Source organism: Balaenoptera acutorostrata, chromosome 8 (genome assembly GCF_949987535.1).
Source record: "Balaenoptera acutorostrata chromosome 8, mBalAcu1.1, whole genome shotgun sequence".
Taxonomy (NCBI): Eukaryota; Metazoa; Chordata; class Mammalia; order Artiodactyla; family Balaenopteridae; genus Balaenoptera; species Balaenoptera acutorostrata.
This window is the reverse complement of record NC_080071.1, coordinates 43,367,307-43,387,275: the sequence shown is the minus strand read 5'-3', so window position 1 is coordinate 43,387,275 and position 19,969 is coordinate 43,367,307. Positions and strand designations below refer to the sequence as shown.

At 33.8% G+C, this 19,969-nt stretch overlaps 1 protein-coding gene across 2 annotated transcripts in view; it reads left to right on the top strand.

Moving 5' to 3' along the window:
* Nucleotides 1-19,969, top strand: part of NCKAP1 (NCK associated protein 1) — a 95,741-nt gene that overhangs the window by 32,259 nt on the left and 43,513 nt on the right. For both annotated transcript variants that reach the window (XM_057551081.1, XM_007190372.2), the window contains exons 3-13: nucleotides 3,366-3,458; nucleotides 3,659-3,715; nucleotides 4,445-4,587; nucleotides 4,675-4,765; nucleotides 7,351-7,488; nucleotides 8,302-8,350; nucleotides 12,182-12,338; nucleotides 14,975-15,031; nucleotides 17,811-17,907; nucleotides 18,293-18,399; nucleotides 19,148-19,280. In XM_057551081.1, coding sequence (XP_057407064.1) covers nucleotides 3,366-3,458; nucleotides 3,659-3,715; nucleotides 4,445-4,587; nucleotides 4,675-4,765; nucleotides 7,351-7,488; nucleotides 8,302-8,350; nucleotides 12,182-12,338; nucleotides 14,975-15,031; nucleotides 17,811-17,907; nucleotides 18,293-18,399; nucleotides 19,148-19,280 — 1,122 coding nt within the window. The remainder of the gene's footprint in view (nucleotides 1-3,365; nucleotides 3,459-3,658; nucleotides 3,716-4,444; nucleotides 4,588-4,674; nucleotides 4,766-7,350; nucleotides 7,489-8,301; nucleotides 8,351-12,181; nucleotides 12,339-14,974; nucleotides 15,032-17,810; nucleotides 17,908-18,292; nucleotides 18,400-19,147; nucleotides 19,281-19,969) is intronic.

Below are 19,969 nucleotides of genomic sequence, written 5' to 3'. Positions count from 1 at the left end.
GAAGTGGTCTGTGAGCATCTCCTGTTATTCACTTAATATTTAATGAGCAGCTTCTGGGTGCCAGGCACTGTAAAGTGTTCTCATGTATATTATCTTGGCTAAACTGCCCACATTAGCTCCCATTTTGATAATGAGGGTATTAGACTCTGAGAGGTTGAGTCATTTAGCCGTGATTTCACAGTAAGAGGTGGGTGTCACTTGCTAAAACATGTCATCTGATGCTGACATATAAAGGTCTTTTAAAATTGTCCTAATCACTGATCTGATAGATGTTTATATTGTGTACTTCTTTATGTGCAGAGCTGTATGATATGGGCTGTGGAGTTTGATACACTGTCTCATAGTGTTGGAGGTAACTGATATAAGGTAGAAAGTGATATTATTATAAATTATACACATTTAGAGGAGGGAGATGTTACTTGCCTTGAGGGAAAAAGTTCAATCAGGGATGTTTTCTTGAAAGTCAACATTTAAATTGAGTAGTTTAGGAGTAGTCGGATTTGGACATACATGAGTGGTGGAATTTGGACATCTCAAGAGAAGAAACAGTAAAGAAAACATGAGATGTGTATAGAAAATAGTGAATAGTTTGTTTTGGGTACTGTGTGTAGTGTGTGAATGGATGTAGGGGAAATTTAGATTGGAATGGTAAATTAGGACCAAATTATGTAGGGTCTTAAAAACTTGAGTAGTTATTTTGAATTCAGATATCCATTAGTTCAGTAAATTTGTTTTATCCAGTGTAGAGGCTAGTTACATACAATTTGGGGGGAAATAAAATTGAATGAGAAATTGAGACCATAATGAGATTTTGCTATTAAAAAGGAAGATGGGAGGCATGGGGAATGGTAGAAAGAACACTTTATTAGGAGCATGGATATGAAATTTCTAATCCTGGCCTTGTCATGTTAAGTAGTTATATAACCTTGGGAAGATTCTTTTAAGTTCTGTGAGCATTAGCTTCTTAATATGCAAAATGAGAATTTTTTTTTTAAATTTTATTTATTTATTTATTTGTTTTTGGTTGCGTTGGGTTTTTGTGGCTGAGTGTGGGCTTTCTCTAGTTGCGGTGAGCGGTGGCTACTCTTCGTTGCAGTGCGCGGGCTTCTCATTGCGGTGGCTTCTCTTGTTGCGGAGCACCGGCTCTAGGCACGCGGGCTCAGTAGTTGTGGCGCATGGGCTTAGTTGCTCCGTGGCATGTGGGATCTTCCCGGACCAGGGCTCGAACCCGTGTCCCCTGCATTGGCAGGCAGATTCTTAACCACTGCGCCACCAGGGAAGTCCCGCAAAATGAGAATTTGTTGTTTTTTTTTTTTTTTTTTTTTTAATAAATGTATTTATTTATTTATTTATTTTTGGCTGTGTTGGGTCTTCGTTTCTGTGCGAGGGCTTTCTCTAGTTGTGGCGAGTAGGGGCCACTCTTCATCGCGGTGCGAGGGCCTCTCACTATCGCGGCCTCTCTTGTTGCGGAGCACAGGCTCCAGACGCGCAGGCTCAGTAGTTGTGGCTCACGGGCCCAGTTGCTCCGCGGCATGTGGGATCTTCCCAGACCGGGGCTCGAACCCGTGTCCCCTGCATTGGCAGGCAGATTCTCAACCACTGCGCCACCAGGGAAGTCCGAGAATTTGTATAAAAGATCCTTAAGGCCCATAATAAGATGGTGACTGTGTCATTTTTTATCCAAACTAGGACACTGAAATTGAAAGGAGGCGCTATTAATAATTAACCCAGTAGCAACCAAATTATACTTTTGCTTTTTATCCTGTTATATTATGAGTTTACTTTCACCTGTTACCTTGCAAAGTTCAAATTTAAAGTACTGAAAAGTAGGGGAAAGGATTAAGACATCAATTGTAAATGTCTAATGTTATTGAACAAGGTAAAGGTAGTATAATCTGAGGAAATAGAATCATTTAAAAATGTGTCTGCTTGATGTTGTGAGTGGTAATGATTAAAAGTGTGCATATAAACATAGAATTGTTTTGAAACATATATTGTTCAAAATAAAGTCACCTACTCCCACAGATAAAGCTAGAACAGTTACATACGTCACTATAAGTATATATCTCAGTTTGCCTGGCGTATAGGGGAAGTAGAGATACTTCGTTTATGCTTTTTTTAATGTCCTCAGGGACTGCCGTGTCTAGGGCACTTTATAATAGTTGGGTCTACCAGAATGCTGTGCTTGCTGTTTTTTAAATAGTCTTTTAATAGTTTTTTTAATCTCCTGATATTATGCTCACTATTATAAATTTTCTGACTTATCATAATAGTTCAATACAATTATGTGTAGAGGCACCTCTCCCCCAACACTCCTGTGTAGGTGTAAGTACGAACTGAATGAGGGCCTCAAAACTGTATGGGCTTTGATAGCAAGTTTGATATTTTGAAGCACTTCCTCATATTTTCTGGTTTTCTCATGTTCTAGGTGAATTATTTTATATTTAATGTGCATTCAGATCACCTGGGTATCTTGTTAAATGGCAGATTCTGATTTGGTAGGTTTGAGGTGGGCCTGAGATTCTGCTCTTCTAACAGAAGTGGAAGATGTGGAAGTTTCTATTCTGTAGACTACATTCAGAGTATCAGATAGGTTCTAGATGCTTTTCTGGAATTCTGGCAGATGATGTTAAATATGGCTGGATTCTTTCAGAAATTATATTAATAGCTGTTTTAAAGAGAAAACTTAGGACTTTTGTAAATTTAATAATACAGTTGATTGAAACAATATTTGTCTTTTTTATTCACATTTCCTTCTTCATACGTTTACCAGTGTCTTAACTCTAGTTTTGCTTCTTTCTCATTTCTTTTTTGTTGTTTTGGTTTTTGCTTTTCTTTAATGTATTATTGTGTTTTGTGGATCTGGTCAGGGAACCGTTACTGTATTTTATGTTTGTATCTACATTTTATTTTGCATGCGTAACGTGGCTTTGCCTGGATGTTCTTTTTGGTAAGTTCCAAATTTATAAAAGCATATTGTTTTTTGTAGTGTAAGTTATAATGTTTTTCACCTTCTTTTCTACCACTTCTAGTAGTGTGGTCATGCTCATGAGTTGTTTTTAGTTTTTTTAAAGAGTTCATTTGATAATTATTTTTTCCTAACACTTTCCAATTTTCCTTAATAGTAGTGCACTTTGGTACTAATCTGCTTTGATTTGTTTTATAGCCTCACAATGTCAGTTGCTGGTCCCTATTAGCAGTTGCTGTCTCAAGTATTTTGGTTTTTTAAAAGAGCCTTAATCATCTAGAAATATTGTCCTAAAAGCTTGTGCTTCCATTTAGCAATCATAAAAGAAGATAGTTTGTAGTAAAACTAAATAATTTTGTTCTCAGTAAACAAATGCATTCTAATTTTGTTTTCACAGCAACAGCTTGCACAACTACAGAAAGAAAAATCAGAGATTCTGAAAAATCTGGCATTATATTACTTCACATTTGTAGATGTTATGGAATTTAAGGTATGTATTTTAATGTATAGAATTTAACATTTCAGAGATAGATTGATATTTGTTAATCATATAAATTGTTCTGTCACTTGTAGATAATAAAATTAGAATTCTTCTAGAACAAAAATTCAAAATACATTTTATTTGTGTGTGTTTTCTGAATTTAGTAGTATTCGTATAGGTAAAAGGTTTAAATAAACTTTTATTTTCAGGACCATGTTTGTGAATTGCTGAATACTATTGATGTTTGCCAAGTCTTCTTTGATATTGTAAGTATTATTTTCAGAAAAATTTCCAATTTTTCTGTCTGTTTCTAGTAGAACCAAGGGGATCAAATGCTTTTCTTTAGAGAAAATTTAAATGATTAGTATATAAAGTTTCAGCATTGTTAATTTGGCTTGTATTTTTTAAGGTAAGGAGTTATACTGTATTTTCACTTGTTTATTTGATTGTCATGGAATATAAATCTTGTACATATTTGGAAATAGTTGTTAATTTTAGTATTTATTTTAATAGGCCTAATTTTAAAAGGTTACACAAGTAATCCTTTTCTCTCTAAAAAGCATACTTGATAAAATCTTTCTTAAGTCAATTTCTAGATATAGGAAGTCAAAGTGAAAAACGTCTCCACTGACTTAATGGTGAACCTATTTATCTATTTAATACTCCTTTTTTCTTGCTTGGTGAGATTTGCTTTCATATTTATTATTTTTCTGGTTTTGGTTATTCTTTTAAACTGTTAGCGGTTTGAATAGGGTGATCACAGACTCTTTTTCATCCATAAAATTGTGTCACAAACACAAAAACTATTATCTATAACTCCCAAATTTTAGGCATGTTTTTGGTGAAAGGAATTAGATAGAATTTCAGAAATGGGGATAAAACAAATAACTATAGAAAATTATTAGCTTTCAGTAGCTGCCATGAAGATTTTTGTGTGTGTGCTTAAAAGTTTGTGAAATAGGAAGGAGTTGAACTTAATGTTTTTTTTTTCCTAGACTGTAAACTTTGATTTAACAAAGAACTACTTAGATTTGATCATAACATATACAACACTAATGATACTGCTGTCTCGAATTGAAGAAAGGAAGGCAATCATTGGATTATACAACTATGCTCATGAAATGACCCATGGAGCAAGGTAAACCTGCATTATAAAAATCTATGTCAAATTCCCAATTAATTTTATGGCTTACAACTCAGTGATATTTGATATGTCTGTTTTAAGTGACCGAGAATACCCACGTCTTGGTCAGATGATTGTGGATTATGAAAACCCTTTAAAGAAGATGATGGAAGAATTTGTACCCCATAGCAAGGTAAGAGCTGGTTGTTAGGGGTGCTTCAAAAGGCATATGAGATAGCTTAAGGGTGGATAGTTAGAGTGATAAACTACTTTTAAGAAAGAAAATTATAATGAGATGTGAATAATAGTTATGCATGGTTTTATCTAATTGTGAACCAGAGAACTCATTAATTAGGTTCAGAATAGTGAATAGAGACTCAGGAATATATTGATCCATTGTAGTTTTTAGGTTCAGTATAGTGTATAGAGATAGTGAAGTTCAGTATTTGAGAATGTCTATACTTGTATCAGATTGCTTGGGTTCTAATCCCAACTCTGCCAATTACAGTGTAATATTGGGCAAGTTACTTAACCAACTTCAGTGTACCTCAGTTTTCTTACCTGTAAAAGTGCAGTATTAAATGAGTTACTTTGTAAAGAGTATTTAGGTACATAGTATTTAATAAATTTTAGCTATATTATTATAATACAGCCTCTTAATGAGAGAAATATTACAGGAGTTTTGTGATAATTTGGCATGTCTGTCTTTTATGGTATATTAAAAAAATAGTTCTTAATGAAATAGTTTTGGTTTAGAGTCTTGCCTTTATGGCTTCTCTGAGGGAGGGCTAGTTCCTAAGCACATCAAGGAAATTTACAGGTATCCTCATTATTTATAGATAAGGAAATTGAGGGCTGGAGAAGTGATATGATGAAGTAAGCCATTTGGTAGCGACAGTGGCAAAACTAGAGCTAAAACCCAGGATATTAGAATCTTGGCCCATTGTTCTCTTTGAATGATGAGAGTTAGACATTTTTTTTTTTTAATTTATTTATTTGTTTTATTTTTGGCTGCACTGGGTCTTTGTTGCTGTGCGCGGGCTTTCTCTAGTTGCGGCGAGTGGGGGCTACTCTTCGTTGCGGTGTGCAGGCTTCTCATTGTGGTGGCTTCTCTTGTTGCGGAGCACAGGCTCTAGGCACACGGGCTTCAGTAGTTGTGGCACGCGGGCTCAGTAGTTGTGGCTCGCGGGCTCTAGAGCACAGGCTCAGTAGTTGTGGCGCACAGGCTTAGTTGTTCCATGGCATGTGGGATCTTCCCGGACCAGGGCTCGAACCCATGTCCCCTGTCTTGGCAGGAGGATTCTTAACCATTGTGCCACCAGGGAAGCCCAGAGTCAGACTTCTTAGTAATACAGTATTTTTTATGAATCTATGCTTTTTTTTTTTGACATACAGCTGACAGCAAGAATTTTCCTTCAGTTTTCTTACTCCCATGAAAATTCTGAAGATGCATTTCCGGTTTAATTTCTTTGCATAGCTGTATTATACCTACAAATTTATGTAGGTTTAATGTCTTGGAGTTAGTTGAATCATTAGTTTGAAAGAGGCTAGTAGATGACATCAGTTTTGAAGTAAAAATCAGCATTGTAGATGAAAGTGTCAGGATTCCTCAAAGTGCTGAGCAGATCATTGTTGTCTGTCTCTCTGATTTTGATAGTCCTTTTTCCTCACCTAGAAATGTCTTCCCTACTCCTTTCCTATCTTTTCTCTGGATCTGTTTCTAACTTCTTGCCAATCATGTATGGCCTTGTTTTTAGTTAGCCACTTCAAATTTGGTTCTTTTCCCAGTTAGATGATGAAAATTTCTTTTAAAGGCTGTTGGATCTCTATTTAAGTTCTCCATAGCCATTAGCATATATTAGACAATTAATAATTACTTGAGGAGAATTGTCCATTTGGATTAGACCAGTTTTCTCCTAATCTTGATTTTTCCAATGTTCTGTGATATCTCAGGGTTTTGATAGAAAGGCCATCATGTATTTGCTAGGATTTGTTAAAATTCAGTTAATTTAATTTAAAAAGCTATTCTGAATAACTTGGTGGAGTGTGATAAGAACAGATTCCTGGGCTTTACTCCCAGAGGTTCTGGTTCAGGCAGAGCCCTGGATTCTCTTTTTCTGAACAAACTTCCCTGGCAATTTATGTGCAGCCAGATTAAAGAACCACTCGTACAGAATTTTTAGGAAGGAGGGATGAATAGCAAAGAATAGTTAAAAGCAAGCAAGAATCAGATGAGATGAAAAATTAAATACCTTGATGATAAAGCTGTAATTAATAGACCAAATGACAAATAGAAGTAATTTATTAAGATAAAGTACAATGGGTTATTTTTAGAACGCATTCTTTGAAGAAATATGAAACATGTTGAGCTGTATTAACACTTAGTCATGTAACCTTAATGTCTTTTTCTTTCAGTGAGAGCTATTAAGTAGAAAGTGATGCACAAAATGATGACTCTAGACTCTCTACCCTTTTTGAAATAAAGATCTCAAGATTGCCAAACATTTTCACCTTAAGAAAGTAACATGATTTCTTGAGCTAAGCTTTTGCTGAGGAATGCAGAATCTATGTAGCTTCATGAAGTTAAAAAAAAAAAAAATCTAGAGGAGGATAACTGGAACCCACCTCAAATATTATATGCAGCGTAGTTGTAATTAGGCTCTTGTTGTTTTACGATGATACAGTTAGAAACACACAGCAGTTGTAGCTGGAATTTAAATGGAAATTGAAAAAAAAAACCATTTTATTCCTCAACTTTCTTTTTTTCTATTTAATTAGTCTCTTTCAGATGCACTGATTTCTCTTCAGATGGTATATCCACGAAGGAATCTTTCAGCTGACCAGTGGAGAAATGCTCAATTATTGAGTCTCATCAGTGCACCCAGTACAATGCTTAACCCAGCACAGTCTGACACTGTATGGTTCTGTATTTTCTTTTTTGAATGAAAATAGTAAAGTTGATTTTTTTAAAAAAATATCAGTTAAGCAGTGCTATTGCAGTTTTTCTTCTAATTAGTATTAGCCTGTCAGTGAAGTTTATTTATTGTAAAATGCTCAGTATTTAAATCATACCATTTAGTTTTTGTATTTCTAGATTCTGATGCTAAGTTAGTAAAATTAGTAGTATGAGTATTTTCTTTTAAGATTTAAAAATTTGCTTTGCCTTATTATGGTAGAAAATTTGGAAGATTCAGAAAATTATAAAGAAGAAAACAAAAATCATCCCAAATCTCACCAACTAGAGAAAATTGCTATTGTATTCTGTTACGTTTCTTTTCAAGCTTTTTTCTGTGTATATGAACATAGATGTTATGCATATGGAGAATATACACACATAATTACTGATTTGGGTGAGACAGTGAACATCGAGGTACATAAATCTTTTCTTTAACTTGACTAAAATTTTATCCTTTGGAATACTGCAAACTCTGCAATAGACTTGGGAAATTTGGAAGTAATCATTTACCAGATTGAACACAATTTAGCAACAGTGTTTTTTAAAGAGAGGTTTCAGGGTGTGTAAATGTGAAAGAGGCACAGCTTTCATTGTCCTTTATGGACTGCAAGTATAAATATAGGTTATAAAACTTTCATCCAACTTTTCAAATATGTTGTGGTGGTATATGAACCAAGAGTTGAGTAGTCAGACTTCTCAGGAGGAGTGACTCAGTACAGAATATTTTTTTAAGAATTTCTTTAAGCCACAAATTTATATTTTCTCTTTTTAAGATGCCTTGCGAATATCTCTCTTTGGATGCCATGGAAAAATGGATTATCTGTAAGTAAAATTGGTTAGTTTTTGATTACCCCTCACGTTTAAGTTTTAGAGAAAAATAACAAATAACATGTATTACTTTTGTGCCAAGCACTGTGCTAAGCCTTCTATGTACATTACCTCATTCAATCCTTATACTCACCCTGTTAGGGTAGATGGTCTTTTTTATAGATGAGGAATCTAAAGTTTAGTCCACACAGCTAGTAAGTGACAAAGACAAAGAACCCACACTAAATCCAAGGCTGATGGTCTACATTATATTCCCTCTCAACGCGGCCATCCAAACTAAATTTTTATTTTACTTTTAATGATTTTCTTCATATTGCATTTATTCAGTTAAAGTTTTTGGTCTTAATTTACTTTAGTATATGTAATAGATGACTCATATGGGAGATAAAATTACTTGTTTGCACTCCTAGGAAGTCCACAAACTATGGGAGAAATAGACACACAGATATAATATAAATGAGAATTGCTATAATATAATTTTTTCTACCACCCCAGGTCCACTGGCAGAGGGGAATAATTTTGAGCAGTTTGTGCTTTTTAGTTCTTATAAAATAAGATTTTAATAAAATAAAATAAATTTGTCTCTTAATTTATTAATATTTAGGTACTATTTGATGACTTTTTATTATACTGTTTCTAAAACTGGTGAAGGACCAATTTTTCTTTTTTAGTGATTTTTAGATTGATACTTTTATAAAATACAGTGGAACTGAATTACTGGAACTATCAGAAATAAAGTAATAAGCAAAGACAAAATAAAAGCCCACATTTTAATTATTAGATTCAATTTAATCTAACAATTTGATTGTTATTGTTTCTACTTATAAATTGCTGTCAATGAAAAGTTTTCTAAATGAAAGTTTCTAAATACTCTCAGTTCTCTACTTAATCTCAATATGCACTGGCAGTTTGAGTAGCACTGTTATTAGTATGAAAGAGGAAGAATTTAGCACACACTCCCTGCCCTTAGCCATTTTTATTAATTATAATTTTTATGTTGATCAGGTTTGGATGTTTATATTTTCTTTTATAATGGTAGTTAAGGTTTTCGTGCTTTGTTGATTTAAAAACACAACTTTCAGAGTATTGATTTTGCTCAAAAGTGTGGTGATCCTTGACTATTTTATGTTTATGGATGTGTGGATAAAGAACTAGTGTGATTAGTAGAGTTAGGTGGCATGAGTGACCTCTAGCGTTAAATAGGACTGTTTCCCCCCAGTCTTTACCTTAAAAGGGAATGCTGAATGCAGGCTTTGTGTAATGAGCAGGGATGTGAGTCAGAAGGCAGACTACCCTAAGGGGAGGATACCTGGGCATGGAAAAGGCAAACAGATTTGGGATAACCACAATTGCCAAAAGTAAGGAATGTTTACTCAGTTTTGCTGCTTTCATTTATTTGAGCCTTGAGTAGAATTAATAGAATTAGGTCAAACTGTGCACTTCTCTTTTTGACACCAATTCCCACACTAGGACTTTCTATAGAAGATGGTCTACTTTCTTTAGAGCTTTGCTCTACATTAGTTCAAAGGCTAGCAGCATCACCTAGGAACTTGTTAGATATGCAGAATATTGATCTCTACCCTAGACCTACTGAATGAGAAACTCTGAATGGATCCCAGCAACCTGTGATTTAATACGCCTTCCCAGTGATCCTGCTAGAAAGCTAAAGTTTCAGAGTCACTGGTCTAGATTATAGCCTAGAACCAAGCATTGTTGAGGGTCTGGAATGTTGAGGACCCCGCTCTTTTGAATGCAGTTACACCATAACTTATCCTGATATTCTTTTCAGGGTCCGTTCTTACTCTATTAATTACACTAAGAGGACTCCTTGGGAAAGACCTCTTTTAAAATTGATAGTACAGTCTTTCTTTCTTCAAAGATTTTCTCCAACTTTCTTGTCTAGTATTGGTCTTCTATCTTGTTTTCTAATATTTTTATGGCTTAAAAAAACTTCTTTTTCTGTCCTTTTTTTGGGACCTTAGTGGGGAAAGGAGGTTAATGTGTGCTTCAATTAATAAATTGTCTTCCTAATCTTGGGCTATTTTAAATTAATTTACCTTTTATTGATCTTATCATAAACAAATGAATATATCTTAATGTATAATGTGACCCATATCTTAAAAAAGTAAAATATACAGTAACCCATAATGAAACTGATAATATTCTCAGAGAAATTTTATTATCAACAACGATCTTGTGAATCTAAGTATACATTGAGGTACAAGGCACTAAGTGAAATTTCATTGTACTAAGGGGATTAGAGTATAAAAAGTCAGTACATGGGACTTCCCTGGTGGTACAGTGGTTAAGAATCCGCCTGCTAATGCAGGGGACATGGGTTCGAGCCCTGGTCCAGGAAGATTCCCACATGCCACGGAGCAACTAAGCCTGTGCGCCACAACTACTGAGCCTGCGCTCTAGAGCCCGTGAGCCACAACTACTGAGCCCGCGTGCTGCAACTACTGAAGCCTGTGTGCCTAGAGTCCATGCTCTGCAATAAGAGAAGCCACTGCAGTGAGAAGCCCACGCACCGCAACGAAGAGTAGCCCCCCACTCGCTGCAACTAGAGAAAGCCCATGCACAGCAATGAAGACCCAACGCAGCCAAAAATAAATAAATAAATTTATTTTTTTAAAAAAAAGTCAGTACACGAGGCAAAAATTTTTACAAAGCTTCTCTTGAGGATTTTTAAAATTTTCATACAGTATGTTCTATTTCTTTGGTTACGTACTAGATCAAATAATTAGGCTTGCATTTAGGGACCCTGTTGTATGAAAAACATCTTAATATATTTCAGGAAATTTAAGGAAGTTCAATGTACTTCTGTATGTATGACTCAATATATGCTTAAGAGTTAGCTTGCTTGTATAGTGACCCTTTAAAAGGAAGGTTGAGCTAAGAATAAAAGACAAGTGGCAAGTTCAATGTTAACGATTCAGGAGTTTAAGATGGGAGTGACTATTGAGAATCAGAGGGAAATCTCACAGAAAATAGGATTGAATTTGTAACTGGCCAGTACGGTACCTACTTTATAATATGCACTCAGTAAATGTTGAAGGAATGAAAGATGAGGTTTTATGCCCTAGAATATAGAGCGCTAGGGAAGACATCAACAAACATACAGGATTACACATTTGTGTAGGATTTCTAAATTAGATGACAGAAGGTAAAAGATACTCAAATTCATATGATAGAGAGTAGCGTAATATATTGAAAGAATATTGGACTTTAAGGGTAACTGCTTGAGGCAAAGTCTAGCTCTAATACTTTATTAGTATAACTTTAGGCAAGTCATTGACCTTCATTTCTTCAATTATAAGAAAAGGATACCACTGGTTCTTTCTACACTATAGGATAATCATGTCAAAGGACTTATTTAGTAAAAACTATAATTTGCTATGAAAATGTGAGATGCTATTTAATTTCTTCTAGAGATTTAGAAGAGTAGATTAGCTTTCTTTATCAGTTTTTGTAACAACTGTAATGATTACTGTATTACGTGTAAATTGGTAGCTTCTGATCTCTGGCTTAAAGTATCTTTTACTCATTTTTTAAAACCACTTCCTTCTCAACCCAGAAGTGACATTTTTCCCCATTTCATCAGTATAGGTTCAAAGCACTGGTTTTGCAGAGTACAGAAAATTATTATTGAAAAAGAGAAATATTGCTGGCATCTTATGTGTATATGTATTATTAACTGTCACTTAAAAGCCTCGGTTTAGTGATTTGTTAATGTTTCTTTACTTTTAAAAAGCTACCCTGTAACTGAAATAATCTAACTTTGGAATACTTTTATATTTGCACTTCTTTTTCATTTGTTTAAAGTTGGCTTTATTTTGTGCCATGGGATCCTAAATACTGATGCAACAGCACTGAACCTTTGGAAGCTAGCTCTTCAAAGTAGCTCTTGCCTCTCTCTCTTTCGGGATGAAGTTTTCCACATTCACAAAGCTGCGGAAGACTTATTCGTAAACATACGAGGGTATGGCATTTTCAATTATTTTGTCTTTTTTGGGGAAGAGTAGTGAGTGGAATATCTATTAAAGTTTTGGGGATAGAGAAGGATCATATTACACAAGAATATATAGCCTGTACCAACTTACCAGTCACACCAATTTGTTTTTAGCAATGATCCTGATATTTTTTACAGGTAATTTCACAGGTTAAAAAATCTAGTGTTCCTGCCCTTTCAAAATGTACATTCTAGGAGAAAGAAAATATGTACTGTTTTGCATATTGTAATATGGTTTTAGACATTACTAAAAGCACAATGTACATTTTAAGAGTTGAAATTTTTAGAAGTGCTATTTTAGAAGTGTATTTTTAGAATATCTTGCATTTAGAAAAGTATATGAATCAATCAAAAACACTTCATTAAATTAATTATAACAAGTACAGAAGTCAGACACTGCAAAAAGGAAATCATGTTTCCTTATAATAAGGAAGTATTCTAAGTGATTCATTCCCTGTAACACAAATGATCCTCAAATTTGTTTTCTTGGAATTTTTAATGCCTGCATTTGTTGAACTCAGACTTGGTTATAAAATCCTTTGAAATTAGGAGCATCTAAAATATCCTGGGGTCCCCTGAACCTGAAAATATTGAATAATTGTGTTGGGTTTGTCAGCTTCATAGAAGTGAAATTTACCTACATTTATTTCATATCCAATTCAGTAATGTCCTAAAGAAATTGAGATTTTAAAAAATCTATTAGTTATTAAAATGTAAAGCTATGTCTAGTACTGACAGTTTAAGCCACTATACTGTCTCAAATTTTAGTGTGCATGTGAAGTACCCTGGGATGCGAATTAAAATCCAGGTTCCTGGGCATCACCTCTAACCTTCTATATCTCCTTTATCTGTATCTTAGAGAGATTAAAGAAATGCCCTTCCTCCCCCCCCAGTAGTTTATTGAGGTAAATTTACGAACAGAAGAATGCATAAATTTTAGGTGTACAGCTCAACAAGTTTGCGTATGAATACTCTTGGTGACCACTTAGATGAAGATACAGAATATTTCCATTATCCCCAGAAAATTCTCTTGTGCCTCTTTCTGATCAGTACTGCCACCCCTGATCCCTCTCCCTCTAGCCTTCTCAAGTGATCACTGTTTTGATTTCTGTCACCATAAGTGATTCCGACATTCTCATGCAGGTAGTCTCTCAGTCATAGTACGAGAAACAGTACCCTCTGTATTTTTCAACTCTTAGTTCACCTTTTATTTTATATGGTGGAGTACCTGGAAATATCCTGTGTCGTTGTGGGCTTTGTCATTTTCTGATTGATTCAGTTCAAAAATCCTGAAACTTATGTGATGTCTTAGCATACTGACATCCTCTCTGTGGAATTATATTTAAATATATGTAAACATTTAGAACCAGACAGTCTCCATATATTGAGTGAGCATATGGTATATGTGGTACAGATAAGTTTAATGGCATCATGAAACTGATTGTCTTTTTGTTACGGCTTTTTTTTTGTCCATGCCACACGGCTTTCAGGATCTTAGTTTCCTGACCAGGGATTGAACCTGGGCCCACGGCGGTGAAATCACTGCGTCCTAACCACTGGACTGCCCGGGAATTCCCTTGTTACGCAAATTTTTGTTAAATTTACCATTTAAGAATCTCTGTATTTAAAGTTGAAAAGTTTTAATTTTTTATTAAATCATGAGTGATCGATCCAACTTAAAATGTGAATTATTATAGTAATTACAAGTCAGACCACAAGTATAAAAGCTCATTATTTATACAGGTCAGTGATTACAGAATTAGTGTATTTTGGACATTTCCCTAAAGAACACAGAAATCTTAGCGTACTTAATTTTGAAGTTGAAGTTCTTGGTCTAAGTGGTTTTAGCCAGGTTGTCAGGAAGATAATTTTTCTTTAACATTTTAGGAATTTTGAGTTTTTGCGTTTACTAGTAAGGAAATTAACATGTATTTATTAGCGTTTATTTTTCAGATGGCACCTTTAAACTGTTTGATGTTGGTGTTCGGTTCCTTTTATTTAAATGTTTTTAATTTGAAAAAAAAAGTGTTTTTTTAAAAATGGTGAGTAAAAATCACCCATAATTCTGTTCCTTAAAATGATTTAAAGTAGTCAAATGCTTTCCTGCCCCAGTTTTCTCCACCACAAAAGCCGTATTCCCAAACAGTCACTAGTATTGATCACTAGTATATGTCCTTTGAGAAATTTTTTTATGCTTACGAGATGGCATAAAAAGTCAAAAGTGATAAAAAGCCAGAAGTAGTAGCTTTGTCAGCACTTCCAATTTTTGGAAATCACTGCTAATTATATTAGAAGTATAATTTTAATGTCTCTATTGGGGGTTTAAGGAAGTGTATTTAATAAAATAAAAATCTGCATGGTAAATTTTAATTTTATTACTGGATTTTAATATAATATGAGATTTTTCTAGGAAGAGTTGATTGGATACTTAAGGTGCTAGAAAAGGATGTGGATAGACTTCTTCCATGTATTTCCAGTTTGAAGGCCAGTTTTTCTTGTTGATAATAAGACATTTTTAATTGACTAGTATCTGACTAACTTATTTTTACTGTTATTGACCAAATTAAGATTAACATATTTCCTTTTTTTTTTTTTTTTGCTCATAGCTATAATAAGCGTATTAATGACATAAGAGAATGCAAAGAGGCAGCCGTGTCACATGCGTAAGTAGTTCTAACTTACCTGTGGAACTTTTAATCAAGAATTCCTTTATTAAAGCATTATTTTGTTGAAGTGAGTGCAGATTAATGGTGTGTAAGATATGGTCATAGAAGTGAAGGACTTTCAACCAATGAGGAGTAAGTTTATAACCTCTGTATCTGTACCAGAGTACAGTGTATTAATACCAACACCTCTGTATTGGTGTTAATGCAGACAGATTTTAAATATTTTTGAATTGTTTTTAAAAATGCTCTAAGGAATACCATACAGAGGACTTTATTTTGGTATCATTCAGTTCTCTTATTGCCACTATGCTTTGGTGCCAGTATTTTGCAAGTTATGATGATTTTTATGATACTTCATGAAAATTGACATATCTTTACACTCTCCCAAATAATATTTACTTTTCAAAGTATGTTAATCCCATACCTTTCCCAAATTTTAGTAAATATATTTTATTAGTAAATATATAGATAACTTAAATTAGAAATTAGTGTATTTAAGATGTTTGAACAACTTTTCAATTTTCTCATGAATAATTTGATATTTCATTTAATTGTTATATATGATATATAGAATAGTTTCTCCTGTAAGTCTAGGTAATGTAGAGATAACATCTGATCCATCAGTATTTCTATAAGGCAGAGAAAAGATAAGCACCATTGTCACAGGTAAAAATATAAAACCACAAGAAGTTTTAGAATTTAGGTTTAGGCTGTAAAATGGATATTGGGAAGGGAATTTAAATCATCTTTATTCATTGCTAACTGTAGTATATTATTTCCCATGCATTTTTTTCACTTGAATAAAGTGCTTATATTATTATAAAATCATTCTCTAGTACAAATAACATACTTTGGAGCGTGTTAGAATTTCTTTCCTGACCTACATAAAATATGATTATGACTTATTCATGTGTTAGACCCTAGGCAGATATATGGTGTCTCAGCTATCTTTTATAAAGATCTTTTAAAAGTAAGGCATTTTGGATAAAGAAGATGTGGCACATATATATGATGGAATATTACTCAGCCATAAAAAGAAATGAAATGGAGGTATTTGTAATGAGGTGGATGGAGTTAGAGTCTGTCATACAGAGTGAAGTAAGTCAGAAAGAGAAAAACAAATACAGTATGCTAACACATATATATGGAATCTAAGGGAAAAAAAATAAAGGTCATGAAGAACCTAGTGGCAAGATGGGAATAAAGACACAGACCTATTAGAGAATGGACTCGAGGATATGGGGAGGGGGAGGGGTGAAATGTGACAGGGTGAGGAGAGTGTCATGGACATATATACACTACCAAATGTAAAATAGATAGCTAGTGGGAAGCAGCCGCATAGCACAGGGAGATCAGCTCGGTGCTTTGTGACCACCTAGAGGGGTGGGATAGGGAGGGTGGGAGGGAGGGAGATGCAAGAGGGAAGAGATGTGGGAACATATGTATATGTATAACTGATTCACTTTGTTATAAAGCAGAAACTAACACCATTGTAAAGCAATTATACTTCAATAAAGATGTTTAAAAAAAAAAGTAAGGCATTTTTATTCCCTTTATTTATTATATAAAACAGTTATAAATAGTAAGGAGTAGTAATTCTTATCCTTCATTAACACGTGCCATAGTACTCCATATTTTCTCTCGATGTTAATATTCCTTGCAGCGACCCTGTGTAGTAAAATAATCAAAACATTTGCCCACTTTCTTCTTAGATATTACACCAGATGAGTTTATTATTGTCAGTTAAAAGAGAGCTTGTCGTTAGAATTATACTGACATTGTAAAGGTACTATATATTAGGCATCATGAAAGATGTATTTTTTGAGTCAGGTGTCATCATCCCTGCTTTATAGATGAGAAGCTGAAACTTAGAGAGGTGGAACCTAAGGTCACATAGGCAAAGATTGGGTTTTAATGTGTCTTCTAAAATTAATCTGTTGTGTCACAGCTTAATTTCTGGTGTTGCATATTTCTTCTATCAATACTTAGTTTGTTGGCATATGGTGTGTGTGTGGCCATTTATTTTTTGCAACTATCTAAATTTTAAAACTTTTTTGGAATGGTGTATATTTTGAATAGTATGAGGAGTTGGAATTTTTAGAATATTCTATGATTTCTTTTTCCTTGTTAATGTGTGAGAATAAATTTTTCTAATTTGTATTTTATTTTTAAGATACTTAGTACATGAATATTTATGATTATCCTTTCCTCATCTTTCTGTTTTTGAACAGTAGCACGAAATACATTTCATCCCAATACCTTAATTGAATATAGCTTTTATTTAGTCAGTTTTATATATTTAATAGGAATATACTTAATAAAGGAGGATATAGATTGTCAGATATTTATTAAGTTATATTTATTGATTCTATGTGGGGGTGACAAATGTATACAGTAGAACAGTGCTTACTTTTGAGGATTTCACAGTCTAGTTTATAGAGTGCTAGTCTATATGGTACTAAACTGGCAGAAATTATTCAGAAATAGACATCTGTATATTGGGAAATACTTCTTGAAGGACTGGTCTTGAAGTTTGGGTAGGATTTTGATAGCTAGACAGAAGAAAATAAACATAGTTAAAAAAGCAGCACAAGTAAGGCAGGGATAAAGATGAGATTGGAAAGTCACTTAATGACAAACACATAGAAGATATTTGTAAGGGCTTCTGTTTCTTAAGAAAACTTTGGAAGTTGACCCTGAAATGATGTTATTTAATTGCCAATAATAAGTTTACTAGAAACAGATAAACTGTAATGGTGGGTGTCTTTCCCTGTAGTGGTTCAATGCACAGAGAAAGACGCAAGTTTTTAAGGTCTGCACTGAAAGAATTGGCTACTGTCCTCTCTGATCAACCTGGCTTGCTAGGTCCCAAGGTAATTGATTTAATTCTTATTTCAGCTACAACAAGTGTGTCATATTAAAATTTAAAAAAATTTTTTCTTCTCTCTCTGTGAAATTTTACTAAACTTTGAGTCAGGGGCTACATAAGAGGATTTTATATTTAGCTGAGAGTGGATTTGCTGACTTGGCACTCGTAAATCAGACCTTCCTGCATTTTCCTCACATCTTGCTTATGTGCATGCTTTCCCTGATACATACTTTGAAGTTTTCTTCTGTTTTCTCATTTCTGTCTTTTAAAGTTGGTATTATCAGTTTTGCTAATGACTTTTCACTTGGAGAAAGATTATGAATACGTTTTGTTTTTAATCCTTGCATGAGAGTAAATAATGTTATTATTATTTTTTTAATATCTATCAGGCACTTTTTGTTTTTATGGCATTATCCTTTGCCCGTGATGAAATTATCTGGCTACTTCGTCATGCAGATAACATGCCAAAGAAGAGTGCAGATGACTTTATAGATAAGTAAGTTAGCAGCATTTAAAAAAAATATTTTTTGTATATTTTGATTTATGGGCTATAGAATTTGGGGACTAAAGTGACATTATTTTTAAAAACTTTTTTTAAGGCTTTTCATATTTGTCATAATGGAGGGAATATTTATAATATATCGTTAGGTGGTATGAATTACAATGCAAAGTCAACTTTAGCTTAGAATTAGGGCTTTAAATGTTTTCTCTTTAGTACTCTAGGTGGTCATAGAAGTCTTGTTTGTTTTCTTGCTATAGTATAGTATTTCTTATGGAATTCATGTTTCAAAATTATGTACTACACAGAAATTTGAATAAGAATCCTAACAGAGTTGCAACTGTGTCGTTTGTAATATCTTTCTCTCATTTTTGTCCACGGTCCCTCAATACAAGTTAGATAAATGAATCAGAGAAATAAGAGCATACAGAAAAATCTTACTTCTCCCTAATACTGTAATCTTCTTTCATTTATGATTTTTTAATGATGTATTTATGAGATGTCCTCATTTTATATTTATTTTGTATTTTCCTTTATCAGTTTTTTATTCTTAGCTTTTTTTTTGCTTTCCATGATTTCTTTATTTATATGAAATAATATAAAAAGAAATTAGTTGACATTAAGTATTTAACAATGCTTTTTCTAAGGAGAAAACTTAATGTAGCAATATCAAAGGCATTTCATATTTTCCTTGATGACAGTGAATTTAATTTTTGCAATATTTTTCTTGAATTTTTTAAAAAAGGCACATTGCTGAATTAATATTTTACATGGAAGAGCTTAGAGCACATGTAAGGAAATATGGACCTGTAATGCAGAGGTATTACGTGCAGTACCTTTCTGGCTTTGATGCTGTTGTCCTCAATGAACTTGTGCAGGTAAAAAATTATGTCATATTCTCCCTTTTGTTCCTTATTTCCCGCCTCTCTAATAACTGATTTGTTTGCTCAGTAAACATTTACGAAATTAATCTTTTACCAAGTGGTGAAGATACAAATGTAAATAAGTCATGGTCATATTTTGTCAAGGGGATCATCGTCTAGAGGGGCAAAAACATTTTGTTGTAGTCCAGTGTGATGGGCATTATGCTTACGTGTGTATAAAGCTCATAGTGAACACATGCAAGGAATAATTCTTTATCTTGGGGGTGGAGGTGTACAGCTCATAGTGAACACATGCAAGGAATAATTCTTTATCTTGGGGGTGGAGGTGTACAGTAACCAAATTATAGAGGGTCTTGCAAAAGAGGAGGTTAGTCATAAATCAGATTTAATACTTAGGAAGATCACCCTGACTCAGTGTTGGTGATAGATTGCTGGGGGCCAAGTGAGGGTGCAGAGAGATCAGAAGAAAAATTACTGTAGTAGGCTAAGTGAGAGCTATTGGGAGCCTGAACTTGGGCAGTGGCTATGGAGATAAAGAAGAGTTGATGGAGACATTATAATTGATAATTAAGTATTAGAGGAAAACAGAAGATAAATCTTTTTGCATAGTGTGTTAGAGAATGGCCAGTAAAAAATTCATCTAGATGTCATAGTTTAATAAAATGTCCTAATTTTATTTTCAA